The sequence below is a fragment of the Triticum dicoccoides genome, chromosome 7A, assembly GCF_002162155.2.
Source record: "Triticum dicoccoides isolate Atlit2015 ecotype Zavitan chromosome 7A, WEW_v2.0, whole genome shotgun sequence".
NCBI classification, from domain to species: domain Eukaryota; kingdom Viridiplantae; phylum Streptophyta; class Magnoliopsida; order Poales; family Poaceae; genus Triticum; species Triticum dicoccoides.
In genome coordinates, this window is record NC_041392.1 from 737,031,871 (window position 1) to 737,055,307 (window position 23,437).

The 23,437-nt window shown below is 42.6% G+C and overlaps 1 protein-coding gene, 1 long non-coding RNA gene and 1 pseudogene across 2 annotated transcripts; 2 read left to right on the forward strand and 1 right to left on the reverse strand.

Moving 5' to 3' along the window:
* Positions 1–2,787: 2,787 nt before the first annotated feature.
* Positions 2,788–3,802, forward strand: LOC119334565 (annotated as a pseudogene).
* A 1,893-nt stretch (positions 3,803–5,695) lies between these two features.
* LOC119332730 (probable E3 ubiquitin-protein ligase ATL44) lies at positions 5,696–6,723 on the forward strand. The gene has a single exon (XM_037605882.1). It carries the CDS (start codon positions 5,699–5,701, stop codon positions 6,344–6,346), a length of 648 nt encoding a protein of 215 aa, XP_037461779.1. The 5' UTR covers positions 5,696–5,698; the 3' UTR covers positions 6,347–6,723.
* Positions 6,724–18,043: 11,320 nt separating this feature from the next.
* On the reverse strand, positions 18,044–20,954 carry LOC119334714. Its single transcript, XR_005161513.1, has 3 exons — positions 20,680–20,954; positions 20,185–20,263; positions 18,044–18,200 (listed from the first exon to the last, which is right to left on the reverse strand). It is a non-coding gene; the product is annotated as an uncharacterized LOC119334714 (long non-coding RNA).
* Positions 20,955–23,437: the final 2,483 nt, after the last annotated feature.

Here is a 23,437-nt window from a genome sequence, read left to right on the forward strand (position 1 = left end):
GGAGGTGGAGACATGCTTTAAATCTCACCTAGAAAATGAGATTTAAAGCATGTCTCCAATTTGGAAATATGTGTATCGATAGCTCTTTTGCATTTCACTTCCACTTTGGATAGAAGCACACCTAGAAAATGAGATTTAAAGCATTTCTCCAATTAGTCCCTACTAACGCGGTCACTTAGCCTTGATCCGGATGCGTTTTCATTCAAAGTCTTCCAACAAATGTAATCTTTTTTAGTACATTTCAATAATAATGAAATTGCCTGCGCTCATAATATTTCTTCGTGCAGTCAAAGAGCTAAAAAAATCTTTATCAAATTCGCATACCCAAGGTTGGTGAAACATCCATCTTTGTCATGGTTATTTGCATTTACTTCCTTGACACAAATATCAAGGAAAATTTAAGGCCCATACTATCTCACTATGATTTCACTTCCCCCCTTTTTCAATCTATATAGCATAAACAAATTAATGAAAAAAAGAGAATTTTGTTCATATCATAAAAGCAAGCTCACTGCCAATACAAAAAAAGACAAGAGCTAGTAGTATCATGCATAATCTAGCATGAGTGAAAAGAACTTGGAAACTCTCATATGCATGTTCCTCTACATTAGCTATTTATTGCCGTCTAGCGCTGGACATAGGGAGCGGAAAAGTTCAAATTAAAAGCGGTCGGCCAATCAGGGGTAACTTTACTCACCAATCCAGGTGGTCAAACTATGCATATGTGTACCACAAAGGAATTATGCAAATTAGTTAAATTTTCTTCCTTGTGGGAGCTGGGAACAACTAATCAAGTTTTCTCTTTAGATATAAGATCCCTTCCATCCTATGAAGCAAGGGGTTGGTGTTTAAAGACGGTACTTTCTAACACTTTATCTTTTCCCTTTTCTTTACCATGTAATCTAAGTCCACCATATATAGTACTTGACAGTGAGTCATTGCACTAACTATGAATGGATGGGTGGATCAGGAATGTATATCTTAATTAGTGATAAACTATTAAGATTACCTCAACGCGCATGATATATCTGGATCACCGGCCGGTAGGCGATAGCTAGATGTGTGCACACACTTTGTATCATTTTCCCTGTGCGTTGTCTTGCTCAAGTGGATGAAACCATCTAGCTTCACAGCTCTCTGTATCTCACTTTAACTTTTGACAAAAGCATGATTTAAAAGCGCGCCTCGCCCTCTAATCTTCTACATACATGCGCCTGGTCACTGGATACCTAGCACTATCTGCCACTTGGCTTCTTCCTCCTCCTGCAGTAGCGTCAGTTAAAGCGTGTCTCTTATCTTGAAACTCATTTAGCTACAAGACCCATGCCACCCACTCCTCTCGTACAATTACTATCAATTGGTAGAGTATACCAAACCAACATAGGCCTTCTGACTTCTGGCTTCTTGTTGAAGCATAACCAACTTCGGTTTTGTCGGGAAGCTAGTGAGGTTAGGCCTCACTGGTTCTATCAAGACATATCTAGTATGGTTGTCCAACCCTCCCCACTTCGAGCAAATCCTTGTTTTGTTGTTGATAGCATCTTCTGGTTCCCACCGGCAACTTCTTGGAGCCTCCATCAACAGTGTTATCCTGGCTTCGAGGCTGTTCCCCAGCTTTTCTCATGATGCGCCACCGGTGAGAGTGGAAAGATGACGACGCCAATACAACCAAAGATATATGTTTTATTTTCTATTTTTGTAATGATGGTTTAATAAAAACTGGGCAATTTTAATAATATATGCCCTTGCCTACTGAAAAAGGGGATTTGTAGAGCATTGTGCTAAGTTCCATGCCAACCCCCTCTCAATCCAAACATAATCCATACTAAATCAAACAAATCCTTGAAGTTTCATGCATGTAGGAGTGTACTAGCACCCTTCACCGCTGGAAAAAAGAAAAAGAGAATAATAGTTAATTAAAAATGATCAAAACATGATTTTTGTCAAAAGGGGCCTGGAATCTACCTATTTCCCCGCTTCACTTCCAAAAATAAAAGTACACAGAGCATCTCCAATCGGACTTGCCTAATCTGACCCCTTACATGTCTATAGAGACAACCAGACAGTGTTTGGCATATACACATTGAACCTTTATTTGTCTGTTGATGCAGTTGTGTACCTCAAATTGTCCATTCACAAACATATAAATGGCGGGGATGGAGAAACTAGAAGGAGAGAGAAAAAAAGAGAAAAAAGAAGAAATACTTGGTCTGAATTTAACATGGTGAGCTGTCCGAACACCCTCATTTTCTCCTTACATATGAGTGGACATCCCAAACATATGAAGACAATTTGGGAGATTGGTTGGATAGTATATTTCTTCTCTCGTATCCCGACACTACCGTGGTTGTCCATCCGGACATATGGAAAATATTTAATGTCCCTAGTTGGAGATGCTCTTAGCACCACAATTTTGTTGTTTTTTTAGCATAGCACGATCTAAAAGTGCTAAAGTGTGTGTCATCCTTTCACACATACTATGGTTCAGTGGCTGGTCTATAGTTAGACTTTTAGTTACTATTTTCACCACTGATCACTACCACTCAGTCCAACAGTGGTGTCCCTAGATACTTGATTGGCATGGACAAATATCCTTCCATGGACCAAACCAAAAGGATATTAGTACAAACCAAGCTGCTAGGGTTGCATGGACAAATATCCTCGAGTGGCATGCATGGACCCGGTTACCTGTCCAGGAGCCCACTGGTCCTTGCGCCACCACCCCACTGACCCTAAAAAAACCATGTGTTCGCAGTCCACGGTCAGAACTCAGACCAACTCATCTGCTCCAGTCAAAACTAGCGCTTAGCCACCAGAGCATTCCGGGCGACAACAAGACCATGCGTGTTCCGGCAAGAGTCCTGCACCACGCGACCACCCTCGCCCCCTCCGGCACCGGAGGGACGTCGTCGTCGTCGCCTGCTTCACCACAACAACCGCCGGGGCAGGCAGCGCCGATGACGGTGGACTCAGACATGGCGGTCATCCTGGCGTCAATGATGTGCGCGCTCGTTTGCGTCCTCAGACTCGCTTTGCTTCCCGGTGCGCATGCCGAAGCCGATGCTCCAGCTCTCGTTCGTCCTCCAACCAACCCCGGGAGGGCCTCAAGAAGAAGGTAATTGATGCGCTCCCCACCGTCTCCTTCGCCACAACCGCTTCACCGCAACCGGCAGCAACGAAGTGTGCGATATGCCTAGCCGAGTTCGCGGAGGGGGAGAGCATGCGCGTTCTCCCACATTGCGGCCACGCCTTCCATGTTCTCTGCATCAACGCTTGGCTCCGGACCTGCGCCAGCTTCCCCTCTTGCCGCGCCTCCATCGTTGCTGCTCCAGCCCCTGCACCTACGCTAGTGGTCGTAGTGGCAGGGAACAACAGGTGCGGGAGGTGCGGCGAGCTAGCCACGCCGGCTGGTGTTGGAGATAGCACGTTCTTGCCTTAATCAATTTATCTTATTCCTCTTCTGTTCTCTGTATGAGTGAAAAGAACTTGGAAGCTCGCATATGCATGTTCCTCTACATTAGCTCTTTATTGCCGTCTAGCGCTGGAAATAGAGAGCGGGAAAGTTCAAATTAAAAGCGGCCGGCCAATCAGGGGTAACTTTACTCACCAATCCAGGTGGACAAACTATGCATATGTGTACCACAAAGGAATTATGCAAATTAGTTAACTTTTCTTCCTTGTGGGAGCTGGGAACAACTAATCAAGTTTTCTCTTTAGATATAAGATCCCTCCCATCCTATGAAGCAAGGGGTTGGTGTTGAAAGACGGTACTTTCTAACGCTTTATCTTTTCCCTTTTCTTTACCATGTAATCTAAGTCCACGATATATAGTACTTAACACTGAGTCATTGCATTAACTATGAATGGATGGGTGGATCAGGCATGTATATCTTAATTAGTGATAAACTATTAAGATTACCTCAACGCGCATGATATATCTGGACCTCCGGTTGGTAGGCGATAGCTAGATGTGTGTACACACTTTGTATCATTTTCCCCGTGCGTTGTCTTGCGCAAGTGGATGAAACCATCGAGCTTCATAGCTCTCTGTATCTCACTTTAACTTTTGACAAAAGCATGATTTAAAAGTGGGCCTTGCCCTCTAATCTTCTACATACATGCGCCTGGTCACTCAATACCTAGCACTATCTGCCACTTGGCTTCTTCCTCCTCCTGCAGTAGCGTCAGTTAAAGCGTGTCTCTTATCTTGAAACTCGTTTAGCTACAAGACCCATGCCACCCACTCCTTTCGTACAATTACTATCACTTGGTAGAGTATACCAAACCAACATAGGCCTTCTGACTTCTGGCTTCTTGTTGAAGCATAACCAACTTCGGTTTTGCCGGGAAGCTAGTGAGGTTAGGCCTCACTGGTTCTATCTAGACATATCTAGTATGGTTGTCCAACCCTCCCCACTTCGAGCAAATCCTCGGTTTGTTGTTGATAGCATCTTCTGGCTCCCACCGGCAACTTCTTGGAGCCTCCATCAACAGTGTTATCCAGGCTTCAAGGCTGTTCCCCAGCTTTTCTCATGATGCGCCGCCGGTGAGAGTGGAAAGAAGACGACGCCAATACAACCAAAGATATATGTTTTATTTTCTATTTTTGTAAGGATGGTTTAATAAGAACTGGACAATTTTGATAATATATGCCCTTGCCTACGGAAAAAGGGGATTTGCAGAGCATTGTGCTAAGTTCCATGCCAACCCCCTCTCAATCCACACATAATCCATACTAAACCAAAGAAATCCTTGAAGTTTCATGCATGTAGGCGTGTACTAGCACCCTTCACCGCTGGAAAAATGAAAAATAGAATAATAGTTAATTCAAAATGATCAAAACATGATTTTTGGCAAAAAAGGGGCCTCGAATCTACCTATTTTTCCCGCTTCACTTCCAAATAAGAAAAGTACATAGGGCATCTCCAATCGGACTTGCCTAATCTGACCCCTTACATGTCTATAGAGACAAACAGACAGTGTTTGGCATGTACACATTGAACCTTTATTTGTCTATTGATGCAGTTGTGTACCTCAAATTGTCCATTCACAAACATATAACTGGTGGGGATGGAGAAACCAGAAGGACCGAAAAAAGAGAAAAAAAAAAGAGAAACTTGGTCTGAATTTAACATGGTGAGCTGTCCGAACACCCTCATTTACTCCTTACATATGAGTGGACATCCCAAACATATGAAGACGATTTGGAAGATTGGTTGGATAGCATATTTCTTCTCTCGTATCCCGACACTACCGCGGTTGTCCGTCCGGACATATGGAAAGTATTTAATGTCCCTGGTTGGAGATGCTCTTAGCACCATAATTTTGTTGTTTTTTTTAGCACAGCACGATCTAAAAGTGCTAAAGCGTGTCTCATCTTTTCACACATACTGTGGTTCAGTGGCTGGTCTATAATTAGACTTTTAGTTACTATTTTCACCACTGATCACTACCACTCAGTACAACAGTGGTGTCCCTAGATACTTGATTGGCATGGACAAATATCCTTCCATGGAGCAAACCAAATGGATAATAGTACAAACCAAGCTGCCAGGGTTGCATGGACAAATATCCTCGAGTGGCATGCATGGACCCGGTTGCCTGTCCAGGAGCCGACTGGTCCTTGCGCCACCACCCCACTGACCCTATAAAAAAACCATGCGTTCGCAGTCCACGGTCAGAACTCAGACCAACACATATGCTCCAGTCAAAACTAGCTCTTAGCCACCAGAGCATTCCGGGCGACAACAAGACCATGCGCGTTCCGGCAAGAGTCCTGCAACGCGCGGCCACCCTCGCCCCCTCCGGCACCGGAGGGACGTCGTCGTCGTCGCCTACTTCACCACAGCAACCGCCGGAGCAGGCAGCGCCGATGACGGTGGACTCAGACATGGCGGTCATCCTGGCGTCAATGATGTGCATGCTCGTTTGCGTCCTCGGAGTCGCTCTTGCTTCCCGGTGCGCATGCCGACACCGATGCTCCAGCTCCAGTTCGTTCTCTAACCCAGCCCCGGAGGGCCTCAAGAAGAAGGCAATTGACGCGCTCCCCACCGTCTCCTTCGCCACAGTCGCTTCACCGCAACCGGCAGCAACGGAGTGTGCGATATGCCTAGCCGAGTTCGTGGAGGGGGAGAGCATGCGCGTTCTCCCGCATTGCGGCCACACCTTCCACGTTCTCTGCATCGATGCTTGGCTCCGGACCTGCGCCAGCTGCCCCTCTTGCCGCGCCTCCATCGTTGCTGTTCCAGCCCCTGCACCTACGCTAGTGGTCGTAGTGGCAGGGAACAACAGGTGCGGGAGGTGCGGCGAGCTGGCTGGTGGTGGAGATAGCACGTTCTTGCCTTAATCAGTTTATCTTATTCCTCTTATGTTCTCTTTTCCTCCGGTTTGCTAGTTAGGCTATGTAATTAATTGAAATTTTCTTAGTTAGTCGAGTATTTACCATCAGCTAGTAATTAATTACATGAGTTGTACTTGTACTTAGTTAAGTAGTAGCACTATTGTTCTTGTGCTTCATTTTCTTCAACTTCGTCTACTTTGTTTGGTAAATGAGTCGCTGTATGTCGACCCAACTAGTTTAGTAGCTTTGTTGTAAAGTGCATAATATACGATACAACCACGTACGGTGAACTAAAGTGTGAACTACATATAGTTTTCCTTTCTGCGACAACAAAATCTCTTCTTTGTAATTATGCTTCAACAAATTATTGGGCACAAATACAGTCCGACAATAGCTTTTAATATGTTCTGTGTGAGTGGCAGCAATCTATTGTCGTTATCAATTTGTTTTGTTTTAACCTAATCATTGCAACATGCAACAAATTAAGTTTTTAGTCTCCATCTGAATCAATTCCCCATTGATTGAAGCAAACGGGCTATGTACCGGCTCGACCGGTGGAGATTGAACGAAAAAGTGCAAGGACAAATCATAGGGAAGAACGATTTCTGCAGGACAACAATCCACTGGATCAGAAGTCATGAATCCGTAGGAGTGGAACATAACAAGCTCTGTATTGACCAGACGACCGCATACTAGGACTGCGATGGATCCGTAGGTCTTTTAATGTCTACGACATAGTCTCAACATCAAGACATACACACATAATGAGTATCAGAAAAAATAACTTAAACTCTAAACTACCCATTGTTGAAAAAAACTCTAAACTCTAAACAAGGACAAAACAAATTTTTATCCATAGTGTTCCACATCTCGATGTTAGGAGGGCTCATGGAGGCGGGGGGTGCCCAAGAAACACTCACGAAAGATTATATGTTGGTAGCTAGGATTTTGATTCTACTCAGTGTGAATATTTGTTTGGGCATAGAGTGAGTAATGTCTATATAACATGTGGGCCAGAAGAAGAAAAACCAGGTGCCTACATGACTGGTAAATCTACACAATACCATAGTAGATGACACTACGCAATGACGGGCATGTATGTGGAAAACCGTGGAAACATGTACTTTTTGCCAAATGTGGGTGGCCAACTAAAGTTGGGGATAAGAAGATGCATATACATCTGCTTCTATCCAAATATTTCTCCACTTGGCCGGCCTTCATGAGGCCTTTATGTGCAGTGTACTGTCTTGTCTCCAAGATTCATCTTTTTCTCTTGCTAAAGATTAATCATCTGTTTTTTGAAATATCCATGGCTGGCTGGGTGTTGCGAACTAGAGTCTCCATGTATAGTGTGGTGCATGTGCAGCAAGTGAACAACTGACAGGGTCATTGTCAAACAATCAAATGGTATGAGAAGTTAAGTGTGACTTTGAGCGATGAATGTCTCACATTCGTTTCATTTATATATAGTGGATTTCTGGGGTAAATTAATTAGCAAATAGTTCTGTGATCATCAGGGTTATGAAACTAAATGAATCAATAAACTATGTTAATTAGGCCTCCCCGCTACAGTTATATAACTCATAAGGACATATCCAGTAATGTGGCACTATAATTAAAGATGAGAGTGGTGCTAACAATATCATACTACGATACAATATCTTAACAATATCAACCCCCAATGCAGTAAGATATATGTAATCCTGGCTAAATAGGAAGTGTGAGCCGCACTAACCCCGTATGGAATGAATCATATATAGTATCTTATTAAATATATTAGTGATATGAAGATTACCTTAGCTCAATGCGCATAACTGAGCGTTAGGTGGTAGGTACACACACTTTGAGCATTTCCACTCTTGACTGTGGTCTTCAATTTCATGGTGAAACGACAAGCTAGGTAGCTCTTGGCTAATCACTTTCACTTTTGAGAAAAGCACAAATTAAAGGGAGATTACAAGTGTGGCTGTCTCTAATCTTCCACACATGCACTGGTTTTGGCTGCAACTTGACTTACTCCTCGAATAGTATGGTCACTATAGTATGGTTTCCTTTTTTTGTGGTGACAAGCTTGATTATACCGTGTACTTTTCTAGGCAGAGCAACACTAATTAAAAATCATAGTTAACTTGTCACGAGTGCAAGCAAAATATCCCCAAGTGGCATGACCTGCAGCAGCACATGCCACTGCTTCGACGCATCCTTTTCTTATCAAACTTTTGTCCATCCCTTATGTTCCTGATGATTTGTTTTGTGCATCGGTAACTTCTAAGAATAGTAAACAAATGTTGGGAAATTTCATCAAGATTACCCGCAAATTCAGCTAGCCGACGAAACACCTCTTTCATAGATTCACTTTACAGTAAGACAAATCAAAATCATGGATTAACTTTAGAGAGCCTCATCTTTCCAAACACACTATGGTTGTGGTCGGTCTCCAATTAGAAGGTTAGTAACAACCTGTTGTAATACTCACTCCCTACAGCGTCACGACTCACCATATTGTACTATTGCCATCCATGTAGAAAAACATGACACACCTGCATGTGGAAGCATCCTATAGTGGCATGCATGCATTGAGACCCCCGCCTCTACTGCATGGGCCTGGCGGAATTTAGAATACTAGCAGGTAGAGGTGCGGCAGCACGCCGCGCCTGAGCTTAAGCCCGTCGTTAGCCATATGTTGTTGCTCATATTTGTTATGGATAGTTTATCGGGTTTTGGTAAGTGACGCAAGAATAATATAGTAGATAATATGGATCATTTAGTCAATTTCATGAATTGGTGACATATATGATAAATAAAATAGTACAATGAAGTGTTGTTTAAGAGAGTAATATTGTGTAGCTAGATGGTGTACAAATGTAGATAAAGAAAAACTTGGTGAAAATACATCATGGCTTTTTAGCACTTCAGATTCTTTGTTCTTGATCTTCATGATTAATTTGGTCTTGATGAACATAAATTGGAGGGTATTTACATCCTTTCGGGATTTGATTAGGGTGCTCCTCTCGGGCCCATCCACTAAAGATTTTAGTCTATGGAAAAATTAATTCGCAAGCACAACATGATAGCGGCTCGATTAACATAGGTGTAGTTTACGCGAGAAGACAATTCATCAACACGGTAGCTTGGAGCCAATCAAATTAATTACCCCTTGTGTGGATGTGATGTCTGGCTAATAAGGTTCATTTAGCTGATCAGGAGCCAACAAGTACCATGATAATTACAAAAACTTCGGATCTTATCAACTATTAATAGCGATTACAAACATGGTATTTTTCTTCTTCTAGAAATGTGTGATGAGCACAAATGGAAGTATCAACTGGCTAAATCATATATCTTGTGTAGGCCAAAGGACCTAGGATGGATATGCATCGGAAACATCAAAAACATCAAAATTAAAAATAAGTGCTTGCATAGCAAATAGCTATTCAAGCTACAAAATGGGGAAGGGTGTCTCGCAAGAGCTCCTCCATAATAACACTTATATTGCAAGAATATATCTGTTTTGGAAGCCTTCCCGAAGTGGATGCCAAACCAACCGATTCTCTGTTTTGAAAGGGCTTGATGAAGTTGCTGATGGCCAATCGATGAGTTTCTGGGAGATACCTAGCTAGGTGAAAATCCGCTTGCGACTATGTACCCTTCAATTTACAATATAGTGTTAGAGGAGATGGTACAATTCAATATGTTTTTGGATCGACACCTCTGGACATCCAATTCGGGAGGGCCATAATTGGTGAGAAATTGATGCATGGCTCCTTTAGTTTGTATGATGATGTTGGTCAACTTAGCTCACGTGCCGAATGTTTTGGTGGAGAGTTAAGACCAGCAACGTGTTTGCTGTTAAGTCTATGTATGCAAATCTTATAAATATGGGGCTGACGTTTCGCAGAAAGAATATTCGAAAAATAAAGTTCCTTTAGAGATAAAATTTTATGTGATTTGTACAGAGGTCTATGTATTCCGATCTTATAAATATGGGACCCATGTTCCAGAGAAATAATATTTGGAACGTTAAAGTTCCTTTAGAGATAAAATTTTATGTGATTTGTACAGAGGAAGTGATCCTCACCAAAGATTATTTGGCTAAAAGAAACCATACGAGATGTATAAAGTGTTGTTTTGTGTTCAAGATGAAATAATTTAACATTTCTCTATTTTCGCCCTTTCACAACTTTGATTTGGCGTGCGACTCTTGTTGCATGTAATATGTCACCCCCAACAAATGTCCCAAATTTATTCGGAATCTGGTTGGTTGGTATCAACAAAAACCTTAAGGGTCATATCCGTATAGGGGTTTGTGGCTTACTTTGGGGAAATTGGAATTACTGGAATGACTATGTTTTTAGTGGGTCTTTCTCTATTAACTTTGTGCAGCTTATCTGCAAGGCCATCACATCGATCCGTATGTGATCATCACTTCAAAACGGGGACACTGGGAGCTCATGGCGTCTGGGTGCAACCGTATGGAGACGGTTTCACAATCGTTATTCAACCAGTTTGGCTGGCATTTCACTAATAGATTATGTGGTTAAGTCATGTGATCTTAATACGACATTTTGTGTTCATTTTTCTGTTTTCTCATTTTAATTGCTATTGCGTACTTGTTGAACTTTGTCCTTTTTTTTAACAAAGATGGTTGTGTGCATCATGATGATTTAGAGGTCAGAGTCTACCCCTTTTTCAACAACAAAATTGCATTTCTGTGGAGGGATAGAAAACATACAATTTTTTTCTCTAGCTGATAACTAGTGGGTTCACCTATAATACTTGCACTACAGTTCAGGCGACATTTTTGCTAAATCACGGTTGATTTTGCAGCCGTTGGAGGTTGGGAAGTCAATGCTGCTTTATTTTTTGCGAGACTATCAAGATGTTGACACAATGAAACTTGCTGTCCTATGGTTTTCCACCTCTCGGTGTCAGAAAAGCCATCAAAGACGAGGAGAACCGACGAAACAAGGAATCATCTTTCTAAAACCAGGTGCGTCCATTAGGATTGGCATGTCCCTATAGGAACTGCCGAACTATACAGTGGCTTGATGGGAGAGGCGTGATTCTGGACCATGGTTCAGCCGAACCTATGGTCGACGCCGTACGATTCAACATCCTGCTACATGTGGATCCGCGTCATGCATTGTTTAACATGCAAACAGCTCCCATCATGCATTTTTTAATCAATCATACACGGATCCTTATGAAAAGTGCTCAGAGATCAATGGTGTCGAGCGTAGGTTCGGCTGAACCATGGTTCCCTATAACATTTTCGGGCTTGATGGGCATATATGTGAGAGAATCATGAAAACGTGAACCTTTTGGCAAAGGTCGCTGACCAGCTAACGTTTGGGATAATTTCATAAGTAGAAGATAGTATATATGCGTTGCATCCCGTGTCTAAATATCTCTGCATTTCGGCGGGCTTTCATGATGGATGGATGGCCTTTATGTGTACCATCCAGTCTCAAAGATTCACCTTTTCTACGGCCAAAGATTCATCGGCTAGCTGGTGATTGGAATGCCCGTGGTTTTGGGTTTCCGGGACCTGGGCATGTACGTATGTTTGCTTGGTGCATGCAAGTGCAGCATATCATGGTCAAGTGAATAATCTTATGATCATTGTAATGTTGAAATTAACTAAGGACATGTTCGGTTGGTAAGAATCTGCTGGGATTGGGGGTTTGGAACTACGAGCATGTTCGATTGAGCTTAATTCCCTGTCAATCTCGCTAACACCTGCGAAACTGAACAAACCCTAAATGACGTGTATGGACTGTGTAGGTGTTTCACACTTGTTTGACTCAAAATAATCCCATTTCTAGTACTGCACACGCACACAAACGCACGCGCACACGCGCACACACACACGTGCGGCATACATGCATGCATGTCCAAATATGGAGCCGCACTAGCTAAAAAAAGTTGATGTATGAGAGGTAGATGCAGGCCGGCCGGCTAGAGCAGCGGAATGGACTCAATTAGTTGACTAATTAATCAATGAAGAACATACGTGGAGACAACCTAACAGATAACAGATGATCGATCACTTACAAACCCCACAGATAGATAGATGCTGCTTTCCGGGACCTGCACCATATACGTTGTTAAGTTACTATACTAAACAGATTAATTAAGAGTAGCTGCTAGTATCATCCATGCAAGCTAAAATGATGGCCAATTAGGTCAAAAGCATCTTGCAACTTGCATGTTCTTGTCCATTTTCTTAGCTCCTTATTGTCGTTTAGCGCCGAAATTGGCGACCAGCGAGAGAAAGAAGTTTGAATTTAAAGCGGCAACTATGCATGCTCATATCCGGGGTCTAAACATAGGAAAAGACCCCGGCATATTTTTATAGGAGTGAGAAACACCGTTGAAATATCTGCTCCCTGTGGTGGGGATCGGCTGGCCTAGAACACAGGACTATATCCCTACCACTGAGCTACACTCAGTTATTCTTGGGGTCTACGATCGAATATATATACACAAACACACTCTCTGAGATGGAAATAAGCATTTCACCAATTTTATTTAGCGCGTTTTTCATGTGCAAAAGTCCAAACACTACCAGAAACGCGACTAAGCGTGTGGGCCAACAGCCGTCAGGAAAATAAAACTGGCCGTCAGGAATATAATTCCTGTCGGCCAACCGACAGGAACAACCGACAGCCATAGCCTGCCAGGAATGAAACAATATGCCTGCCGGTCGGCCCACAGGAATATTATTGCTGTCGGTTATTCCTGACGGTTGGCTCACACGAAAGGAATGCTCTGTCAGATTTATGCCTCCCGGAAAATACATATTCCTGTCAACCACCTGTCAGGAAAGGCCGCCAGGAAATTTGTACTAGGAGGCATTCCTACCAACTTATACCTGTAGGTTCAGCCGACAGGAATTTGTGCTAGGAAAGCTGCAACGTTCGTGCATTCCTGTCAGCCGTTGGCCGTCACTGTTGCCTCATGATGTTTTTTTTCATATTCCTGCCGAAAAAGCAATGTGCTTAACCCAGATGCTACAGATGTTACATTATTTCACAGAGACCATGTGAGAATAGATTTATATGACAACATCAGACTTCATATATCATCATTAGTTCCATACATATAGATCAACAAAGTACAATACAAGGCTACAATGGTACCATCCACAAAAGGACCTTCCAACTACAACAATACTAGCAAAATACGCCGGCTTGCAACTACCACCAGATGTTAGTTCTCATTCCTAAACCATATTGGATACACAAGTCCACAAAAGAGCGTATGAAGACCACCTACAGTCTGATGTTATCATGTTGTTTGAGCAATCAGTTTCCGCCATGGTTGGCTGCTGCGTCAACGATCTGATCACCGACATTCCCAGTGGTGTCGTTCTCCTCGCTCGACTCCATGACATCATTGTTGCCATCAACCGCTTGTGAGCCGGCTTGACACGAGTTATTTGTCCCCTGAATCAAGCCCAAGTAACCAAATTGTTATTTAATCTGATTTAGAACAATAAAAACACAATACTTTGTTGGATAATAAGTGGAGACAACAGAACAAAATAATTTCCATTTATTGATTAATGCTTGGCACCAAGAATGGATTTTCTTTTCATTTACATGTCCAGGCTACTTTGAAGTTCCAAATATCTTGATATAAAACATGAAAAAAAAATTGGGCATAACAGCTAAAGAATCTTATGAGAGTAGACAAGCTCCCAGATGCAAACAGCCAAATATCTTGATATAAAACATGAAAAAAATCTCATATGCAACATAATGTTGATATTGCAGCTACATCAGCGTAGACAGGTCAGAAGGAATGCACAAATTCAAGTTGAGTAGTGGACATCACACATTCATCCATATGATATAGATAACTTCAAGTTTCTCATACACTTACTTCTGGTTGCAAAACAGCTCCATGGCTTAGTATATGTAGTATATGCGCTGGCAACTCTTTTCCTATCTCCTTGAAAAGTGCCTGCAAAAGGAAGAAATGTTACTCGAGTTGATAATTGAGAAGTTGAGATCCATTGGTTTAGAATTTGGGCGTTAATTTGTACATACAGTTATGAGCTGCCCATGCATATCTACTTTCTGCTGTAGCATCTCCTTAGCACGCCTGAGTTCTGCATTTTCTTCATTAGCACGCCTGAGTTGTTCCTTCTCTCGAAGTGTGAGCGAAATTGGTGCACTGGCATTCCTTTTCCTAGCTGCTGATTTAATATCTTCTTTCTTAACAACCCCATCGCCTATTGACACACGACCATGAGGAATGCCACCTGATGCTTCATACAACAGCTCACCGTCCAACTCTCTTCCCTCCCAATTATCTGGATACTTCTCTTTGACCAATGTAGTATAGTCATCCTAACAATGAAAAAATATAGTTTGTTCACAACATGCTAGTAAATTAACATCCTCAAAATCTATAAGCAGTATGGCAGTAGAAACAATGACATACAATGCGTTTTTGTGCCTTCTGGCTCATGATTGCACCATTGCTAATGATTGCACCATTATTGCCGCTGCTACTCACATTCTTCATTCCACATTTCATTGCAGTATATGTATTCAGCGTCGTCGCCTTCTCGGGTCCAAGAGTCTCTTCCTACAAGACCGTAGAAAATCAAGAAAAGTCATGGCATTGTCATGTAACAGAAAAACTAAGTATGAAGCAAATCATACAACAAGCACGACATACCAAATATTGTTGTGCCTCCGCAAAAGGTCGTGAGCCTCCTCTGTTTTGAGCAATATCCTCAGATTTCAAGCGAGCTTCTCGTCCCCTCCCCCTGTTGGTCTTGTATCCCTTTGATGTCCAATAACGACATAGTCCAGGCCATGCAACTTCCTTGCACCATGGTATCCTACTCTGGAGGTATTGCTCATATTCAAGTTCTCTTGCACAAGCCATCGAGTCATCAAGCTTCTCTCCTTGATTCTCATAGTAAAGCTTCACAGCATCCACACGCAGTTGGTACAACATGTCTTTCACCTTTTTCCTTGCATAGGTGTCAATAATCCGGTTAGCCTCTTCCTCAATTCGGATTCGGGCACTATCATCTTCCTCGTCATCCACATGCAGCTCAAACAAGTTCTACATGTTCAAAAATTTCCTGATCAGATTTTTACAACAATACAAAGATATGTATAATTGCAATTACTCCAAAAAAATATACTTACCCAAAACTCTTCCTTCACACGATCTGCGGCTGTCCGCTGCTGAAAATCTAGGGTCGAATCATGATAGTAATCGTACCACTCCAAAGCCGAGCGCGTATTAGTGATGACACCATCATCATTTTTTTCTTCTATTTTTCCTGGGTATTCATGTTTGAGAAGAACTCCAAGTTGTGTAGTGTACTTGTAGTTCTTGGGATGATAGGGTACATACTTAAATTGCCTACATGCACTAAATGTTATTAATTGAAAGTTTTTTTAACTATATTAATTGACAAGTTCTAGAAAAACAGGAAACACATGTGCAACAATACATCATTTTCGATACCTTTCACCTTTAGGTTGAAGGCCAACTTTGCGACCACGTGGAGGCACTCTTAATTCAACAGTAGCTCTCATGCGTCTTCCTCTACGCTTCTCAGATGAAGGGTGAGATGAGTTCACATTACTCTTTTGGGACAAAAGGTTGGTAGAGTTAGTGCTGCCAGAAATTGTCCATTGTGAGTTATTGTTGCCTGATCCGCTCCTGGCACGGACATGACGAAGTCCAGTCATCTCCTATAAAGACAAATTCAGATGTTAGACAAATCTATTACAGAGGGAACCTACTAGAATTAGAATACAAATTTGAACAGAATGAGAGGAAAGCCATGTGGGCTACATGTCAAATAACACATATTTGCAAGAAAGAAAGAAACTTTCAGAAATATTCAATATAAATAATATCAAGTTTCAGTTGCTTCCAACACAGGAATTAAAATACAACGTTCGATTGCTTTTAGTATACAAAATAACACAAACTACCATAGAACACTAAAACTAAACCAGCACAACATTAGAAATCATTTGGATCATAGGTTGGGGATTGAAGTTCTTCATCTTCGTCATATTTTTCCTCCTCTTCCTCTTCATCTTCATCTTCTTCATCCTCTTCATCTTCTTCCTCCCCTTCTTCATCTTCATCTTCTTGGATAGCAGCAGATAGCTTCTCCAAATGTTCTATCTCTTTTGGATCAGTAATCTCATCCGATGCAAATGAGTCCATGTTTTCTAAGCCAAGTCCTATATCAATAGTAAAAGTGCCTTCCAACCCATCCTCTTGATAGAATAAGACACCGTGTGTTGGTTCTTGTGGAAGGTTGTTGCTGGCCATTGGAGGAACATAGCCCCGTGGAGGAACTCGAAATACCACCGACCAGTCCAATAGATCTCTTCTAGTCTTACATGGGTAAGACAAGTAGTATACTTGACTAACTTGACCAGCCATAACAAATGGATCAAAATTTGAGAGTTTGGAGGTGTGATTTATCTCTACCAATCCCAAATTTTCAGTTCTCCTTACCCCAGCTGAAGTTGGATCAAACCAGCGGCAATCAAATAAGACTAGCTCCAGTTTCATTCTACCTTCCCAAGTTATTTTAATTATATCTTCAATTACACCATAATAATCGAATTGGTTGTCATCTTCATCAAGTGAAGTAACACAAACCCCACTATTGACTCTAGTTAATTCAGATTTCTTCCTCTCATACTTCTCTGACCGAAACCTATACCCATTCACATCATAACAGCCATAAGTAGCAACTCTTGTGCGAAAACCATAAGACATTTGGCGTAAAGCATTGTGAATGCTAGGTGACTTCATGCACTGCAAGATATAATTACTTATGTCAGTTTTGGAGCTAAATGAATATTGGGCACAAATTTAAGTGTTTTAGGGACAATACTTTAGTTTTAAACCAGTCAAAAAAATTAGGTCCATGACATCTAGCAGGTCCTGATTTCCAGCCATTCAGTCTTAACTCACGGAGTTGTTTCGGTGTTGGAACAACTCGAGGGCTCTTCCACTGCTCATTATCAAACTCCCTACACGAAGTTATTTAGAGTTATGAACAGTTGAAAACATATTATTGTTCATAGTAGTTATTGAGATTTTAAGACGTACTTGAAAAGATCATCCATTTCAGGCATGTTTGTCAATATGTACAAGAAAGCAGCCTTGTATTCGTCGTTATTGAGCTCACGGTATCCTTGAGGGCTCATGCATCGGCCAGGGCATTTAAATATCTCAAGGTCACATGCAGATTCAAATGTAGAGGCCCCATCATCATACCGAGGTGCCTTGTTTCTAACTGACCGTACTTTAGGATTAAAATACAAAGACAGGAAATTAGTTGACTCCTCAACGAGATAAGCCTCAACAATGGAGCCCTCAACTCGAGCCTTATTGCGCACTTTTGTCTTAAGTTTACCTATGCATCTGCGAGGGCAAGTCAAGAAGTTAGCCTAAGAGCCAACACACCACCTTATAGTGGACTACAAGTTCTGGATTTACCTCTCATAGTTATACATCCATCGGGCTAAGACAGGGCCTCCTAGTCGAGCTTGATAGGGAAGATGTACAATTAGATGTTGCATTGAATTAAAGAAACCAGGAGGGAATATCTTCTCCAGTTTGCATACAAGCACCGCAACATTCTTTTCTAGGGAGCTCACAACATCTTTGCTAAGTTCTTTTGCACATAGCTGCCTATAGAAAAAGCTTAGCTCGGCCAAACATAACCATATATTCTCCGGAATGAAGCCACGAAATGCAACTGGTAGCAGCCGTTCCATGAAGATATGGTAATCATGACTTTTAAGCCCAAAAATCTTCCTTTGCTGGAAGCTAACTCCTCTTTTAAAACCCGCTGCATATCCATCGGTAAATTTCAGCTCTTTAAACCATTTAAGAATGGTTAACCTATCATCTTTCTCAATGACAAATGGTGCCCTTGGCTTGAACCACTTCCCATTGTCCTTCAAATGCAAATGCTGCTTAGGGCGATGGCATATTTCTTCTAGATCTTTTCTTGCCTTCACATTATCTTTAGTTTTATTAGGAATGTCAAAGCATGTGTTCCATATAGCTTCTGCTATATTTTTCTCATTGTGCATCACATCGATGTTGTGCCTAAGCTTCAGTTTATCAAAGTATGGAAGATCCCAAAAGCAGCTTATGTGGGTCCAGTTGTGCAATTTATTATAGTTATCTGTGTCATATACATTTGCAACCATGTGAGCTCGCACTTCCTCCCCTGTCAAATGCCTTGGTGGCCCCTCAAGCACTATTATATCCTTTCTAAATGAATTGGCTTGGGTTCTGAACTCATGGTCAGGAGGTAGAAAGCGCCTATGGCAATCAAACCAGCAAGCCTTACGCCCATGCGGAAGTCTAAATGATTTTGAATCACTCAAGCATTCTGGGCAAGCTAGCTTCCCATGAGTGCTCCACCCAGCAAACATACCAAAAGCAGGGAAATCATGGACTGACCATAGAAAAGCTGCTTTCATTAAAAAGTTTCTCTTCACAGAGGCATCCCATGTATTAACCCCCAGCCACAGTTCCATGAGCTCATCTGCTAATGGTTGCATTAGAATGCCCAAATTCTTTCCAGGATGTTCAGGACCAGGTATCACAAGACTAAGAAATATAAACTCTGGCTTTAAGAGAAAACCAGGGGGGAGGTTTAACGGAGCTACAAACACTGGCCAGCACGTGTACGGAGCAGCAACCAAACTATATGGTGTAAAACCATCTGTAGCTATGACAAGTCGCACACTTCTCGGATCACATGAAAATTCTGGAAAATCCTTATCAAAATCTTGCCAAGCCTCACCATCACATGGGTGGACCATCTTATCAGACCCGGAAGGAGTGTGAGAACGCATAAGCTTTGCGGTCTCCTCATTGGCATACAACCTTTGCAATCTATCTTTTAGAGGGAGGTACCGCGAAACTTTACGTGGGATTTTCTTTTGGCCTTCCTCGTAACGAGATGTGCCACAAAAGTCACACTTCTCTTTATGTTTGTTATCTTTGTAATACAACATGCAATTATTTTTGCACACATCTATTTTGACATATGGCATCCCAAGACCTTCTAAGAGTTTCTTGGATTGGTAGAAGTCTTCAGACAAATTAGATTCAGGAGGCAAAAGTTCATGGATTATTTTTAAGGTATCATCAAAATGTGCAATGGACATGTTGTATTGTGATTTCATAGCCAGCAAACGAGCTACAGCAGAAAGACATGAGTGTTTTGTGTTCTCATGTACCAATTCATCGGCACTACTGACCATCCTATAAAAAGCCTTGGCAGAGGAGGTTGGCTCCTCAGTAACCGGTGGAAGATGGCTACCACCTAAGTCAACCAACATATTGTCCATTCGATCAGTTTCATTACAGCCCTCTTGATGTACTAAAGGGACAGATCCATCAGCAGCAGCTACAAAACTCTCACCATGTTCTGTCCAGGTTTTGTAATTTGGCTTATACCCATGTTTATACAAGTGTTTCTCTACAATGTGCCTTTCTTGCGGAAAATAATTCCGACATTTGGCGCATGGACACTTAATTTTACCACCTTCAGCTACGGAAGAGAAGGCCCGGTCTATAAATCGTGCAGTTTCTTCAAGCCATATATTAGAAGGGACTTGACCAAACACCCATCCACTATACATCCAATCACGGTTCTCCATTATTTAACCAAGAACTCATACTGAAATAAAATTCACAGAAATGGGGCTATTTCAGAAAAATAATAGCATACTAAAGGGCAGCAGCACAAATAACAATTCACAAAAAGACAATTGTTTCAGACATAAATTTAAGAGCTCAAAGCTATAACTTACCAATATACTTGTTCAAGCTGGGAAATTACGGCGTCGAAAAGGGTGGCCAGCCAACTCCCCTAGCTGTTCGCTGATGTTTCTGGAATATGAAAAGATAAGATTATTCTAGGATTTATAGATCTTAAATTCACTTTAAATAAATAAATAAATAGCAGGTAGGTGTCATGGAAGCTACAACCTAGAAAAAATGAACAGTTAGATGGTCATGTACATAAGCTACATGCTAGCTGTTCACTGATGTTGCTACAGAAGCTCCAACTTACGTCTAAGAACAACCAAAACAAATCTGTCCAAATCAACTTGCACACCAAAGAACTGTACATGGTCATGTACAACTAGTTTTGCGTTGGAACCCATAAAAATTGGTGTTTGAACTTATCCAAATCAACCGTATACTAATCAGATGTGCCTAAATTAGTTCCAACGAAGCTTGTACGCTACACAAGAAATAGAGCAAACAAATCGTAGATCTAGGAAAATAAGGTAATATATTACCAGAGATATGGAGAATGGGGACTTGTGAGGCAGCGAGTAGAGGAGTACAGGCAGCCGGAGGTGAAGACGTGTAAATCTGAATGGGGGGACAAGTACGGGAGCTTGGTGGGGGGCAGATGCTGGTGCTCCGGTGGGTGGCGAGGCAGAGACCGGCACTACGCAAGTGGTGAGGAAGATGCAGGCGGAAGGACGGCCTTCCGCAGGGAGGGGAGGCAGCCGCAACGGTAGATGGGAGGATGGTGTAGCTGCTGCCACGGCGGTGGACCTGCGGATGGTGTGGCGGCAGCGGCGGTGGACCGGAGGATGGTGTGGCGGCGGTGGCGGTGGACCAGAGGGTGGTGTGGCGGCGGCGGCGGTGGACCGGAGGATGGTGTGGCGGCGGCTCCGGCTGTGGACCGGACGATGGTGGCGGCGGCGGTGAAGCGCGGGACTGGATTGGGGATCGAGAGGATTCTGGAGACTACGACTGAATTGGGGATGGAGGCTCTACGTGTTTGCCCTCTCCTTTTGTATTGGGCCTAACTCTGTGAGCCCAAACACACAGGAAAATAGACAAAAGGGTGGGCCTCTCCGAAAAAATGCGCGCGCAATAAAAACCCGATGGCGCGAAGCGGCAGCCCGCGGGCGCGAAGGGCCGAATGCGATTCCTGTGGGCCGCGACGCACAGGGATATACTTTTCCTGTGCGCCTGCTCAGAACCTACAGGAATATGGTAAAAAAACCTGTCAGTCAGTATCTGGCCCACACTAAAATGACATTTTCCTGGGAGTCTACGCGGGGCCGACGGGAATATATGTTGGCTCACAGGCTTAATCACGATTCTGGTAGTGAAAGTGTTTTACTTAAGATACTATACATCCTGTGTAAAATAAAGTAAAAGGGGATTAAACAACCCTACTTTTCTTCCCTTTTCCCCCTTTTTTTGCGAATATTCTTCCCTTTTTCCTTCCACAAGCTAACTCGCCTATACAATCCCTGATGGTGAGCTGTCGCACTAGCTATGAATGGATCATGTATATCTTAATCAGATTACCTCAACAAGCATAATACGATCTTCAATATATAGGCGATAGGTAGGTAGTACCACTACCACACTTTGATCGTTTTCCCCATGGTCTCTGCTCTTGGGTGGTGAAACGAGCTGATTGCTCTTTCGCATTGCACTTTCACTTTTAACAAAAGCACATTTGAAAAGAGGATTTAAAGCATGTCTCTACTAAGTTACTCCCCCAATTTTTGTATACAAGGCCATAAATTCAAATTACAGGTACCAAGACAAAAATTAATGTGTGCTTTACAAGCCAATTTGTTTTTTCATTTACCGGGTTAATTAATAGGGTGCATGCACATTAGGCTGGTCATAGTGGGAGTAACATAGGTAGTAACATAGATGCCACATAAGCAAAAGTGTTGATGTGGCAAGTAATTAATGAGGAGAGAGGCAAATAGAGTAACCTAATATGTTACCATCACATAGCGCTTTCCAATGTAAAATGAGTCTACAAGACAATAAATGAACATGTGTATGTTACTACACATATGACACTTCCCACTATAAGGGTAGTAACATAGAGTAGTAACGTATGCATGTTACTACTCTAAGTTACTCTCCACTATGACCAGCCTTAGAGAAAACTGAGTGGCCGTGAGAGAGGATTTAAAGCATGTCTCTATTAAGTTACGACTAGAGCGCTGCCACTTATTCTTAGCACACTAGTGTCAAAAAGCACAAGTAAAAGCGTGCGTGTCTCTCGTCATGCATACATGCATGCACTTGGTTTAGTTACTACTGCAATGCCACATAGACCTGCATTCATAGATAGCTGTAGCTAGATTCTACCGCACTTTCTTCATAGCCAGTGGCCACACATCATTCTGAAAACACACGAGCCTTTTCTGATAATTCAGTACACAACTTAGGGCATCTCTAAATTAGACCCTCGAACTGCCCACAACCATCCAGATCGTGTGGTCCGGACTTGTTTTGCGATCTAACGCGGGCCTGTATTCGTCCACCGACCAATTTCGATGTCCTTCTTCCCGCAAACTGAAAGCAAACTAGGTGGCTTTACGGCGGTCCGGACAGCAGCCACGTAGGTCTCCGACACCACCGGCCCACCCAAAATCCCTTCCGGACCCCGTATCTCCATCCTTCCCTCTTTCTCTGCATCCATTTTCCCTCTCGCCGACGCCACCACAACACCTCCCAGGCCGTCTGCCAAACACTTCCCGAAGCTCCATGACCTCTACTGCTACACCTTGGTTGCCATGCCGCTTTTCCTTTGCCGCCAGTCCACACCTCTCCTCCGTCCGCTATGCAGGTACCATCCTCCCTACGGTACTCACCGCGCCCAACAAGTCTTTGGTGAAATTCCCGTGCTAATTACTTTTAGCCTTCTTCTTTGAAGAAATGAATTCGAATATGGAGTGCACATATGAGCACTACATTGTGTCGTCTGACAAGGAGGACTACATGAATGAGACGGCAATGATGTAGGCGGTCCTGGCAAACGTGGAGCATGCAGAACGTCATGTTTTCAATTTAAAGAGATCGATCATGGGTCATCGAGTGCTCAGTCAGAAGAGGGCATGCAACCATTTGACACTGATGGACGATTACTTTGCCTGCGATGCTCTATTCGCTGACAATTTTCACCGGCGCTTTCGGATGAGAAAAATGTCTTTGATCGTCTCTACTGTGGCGTCTGGTACTTTGATTACTACATCATCTTGAAGAAGGATGTCGTTGGAAGGATTA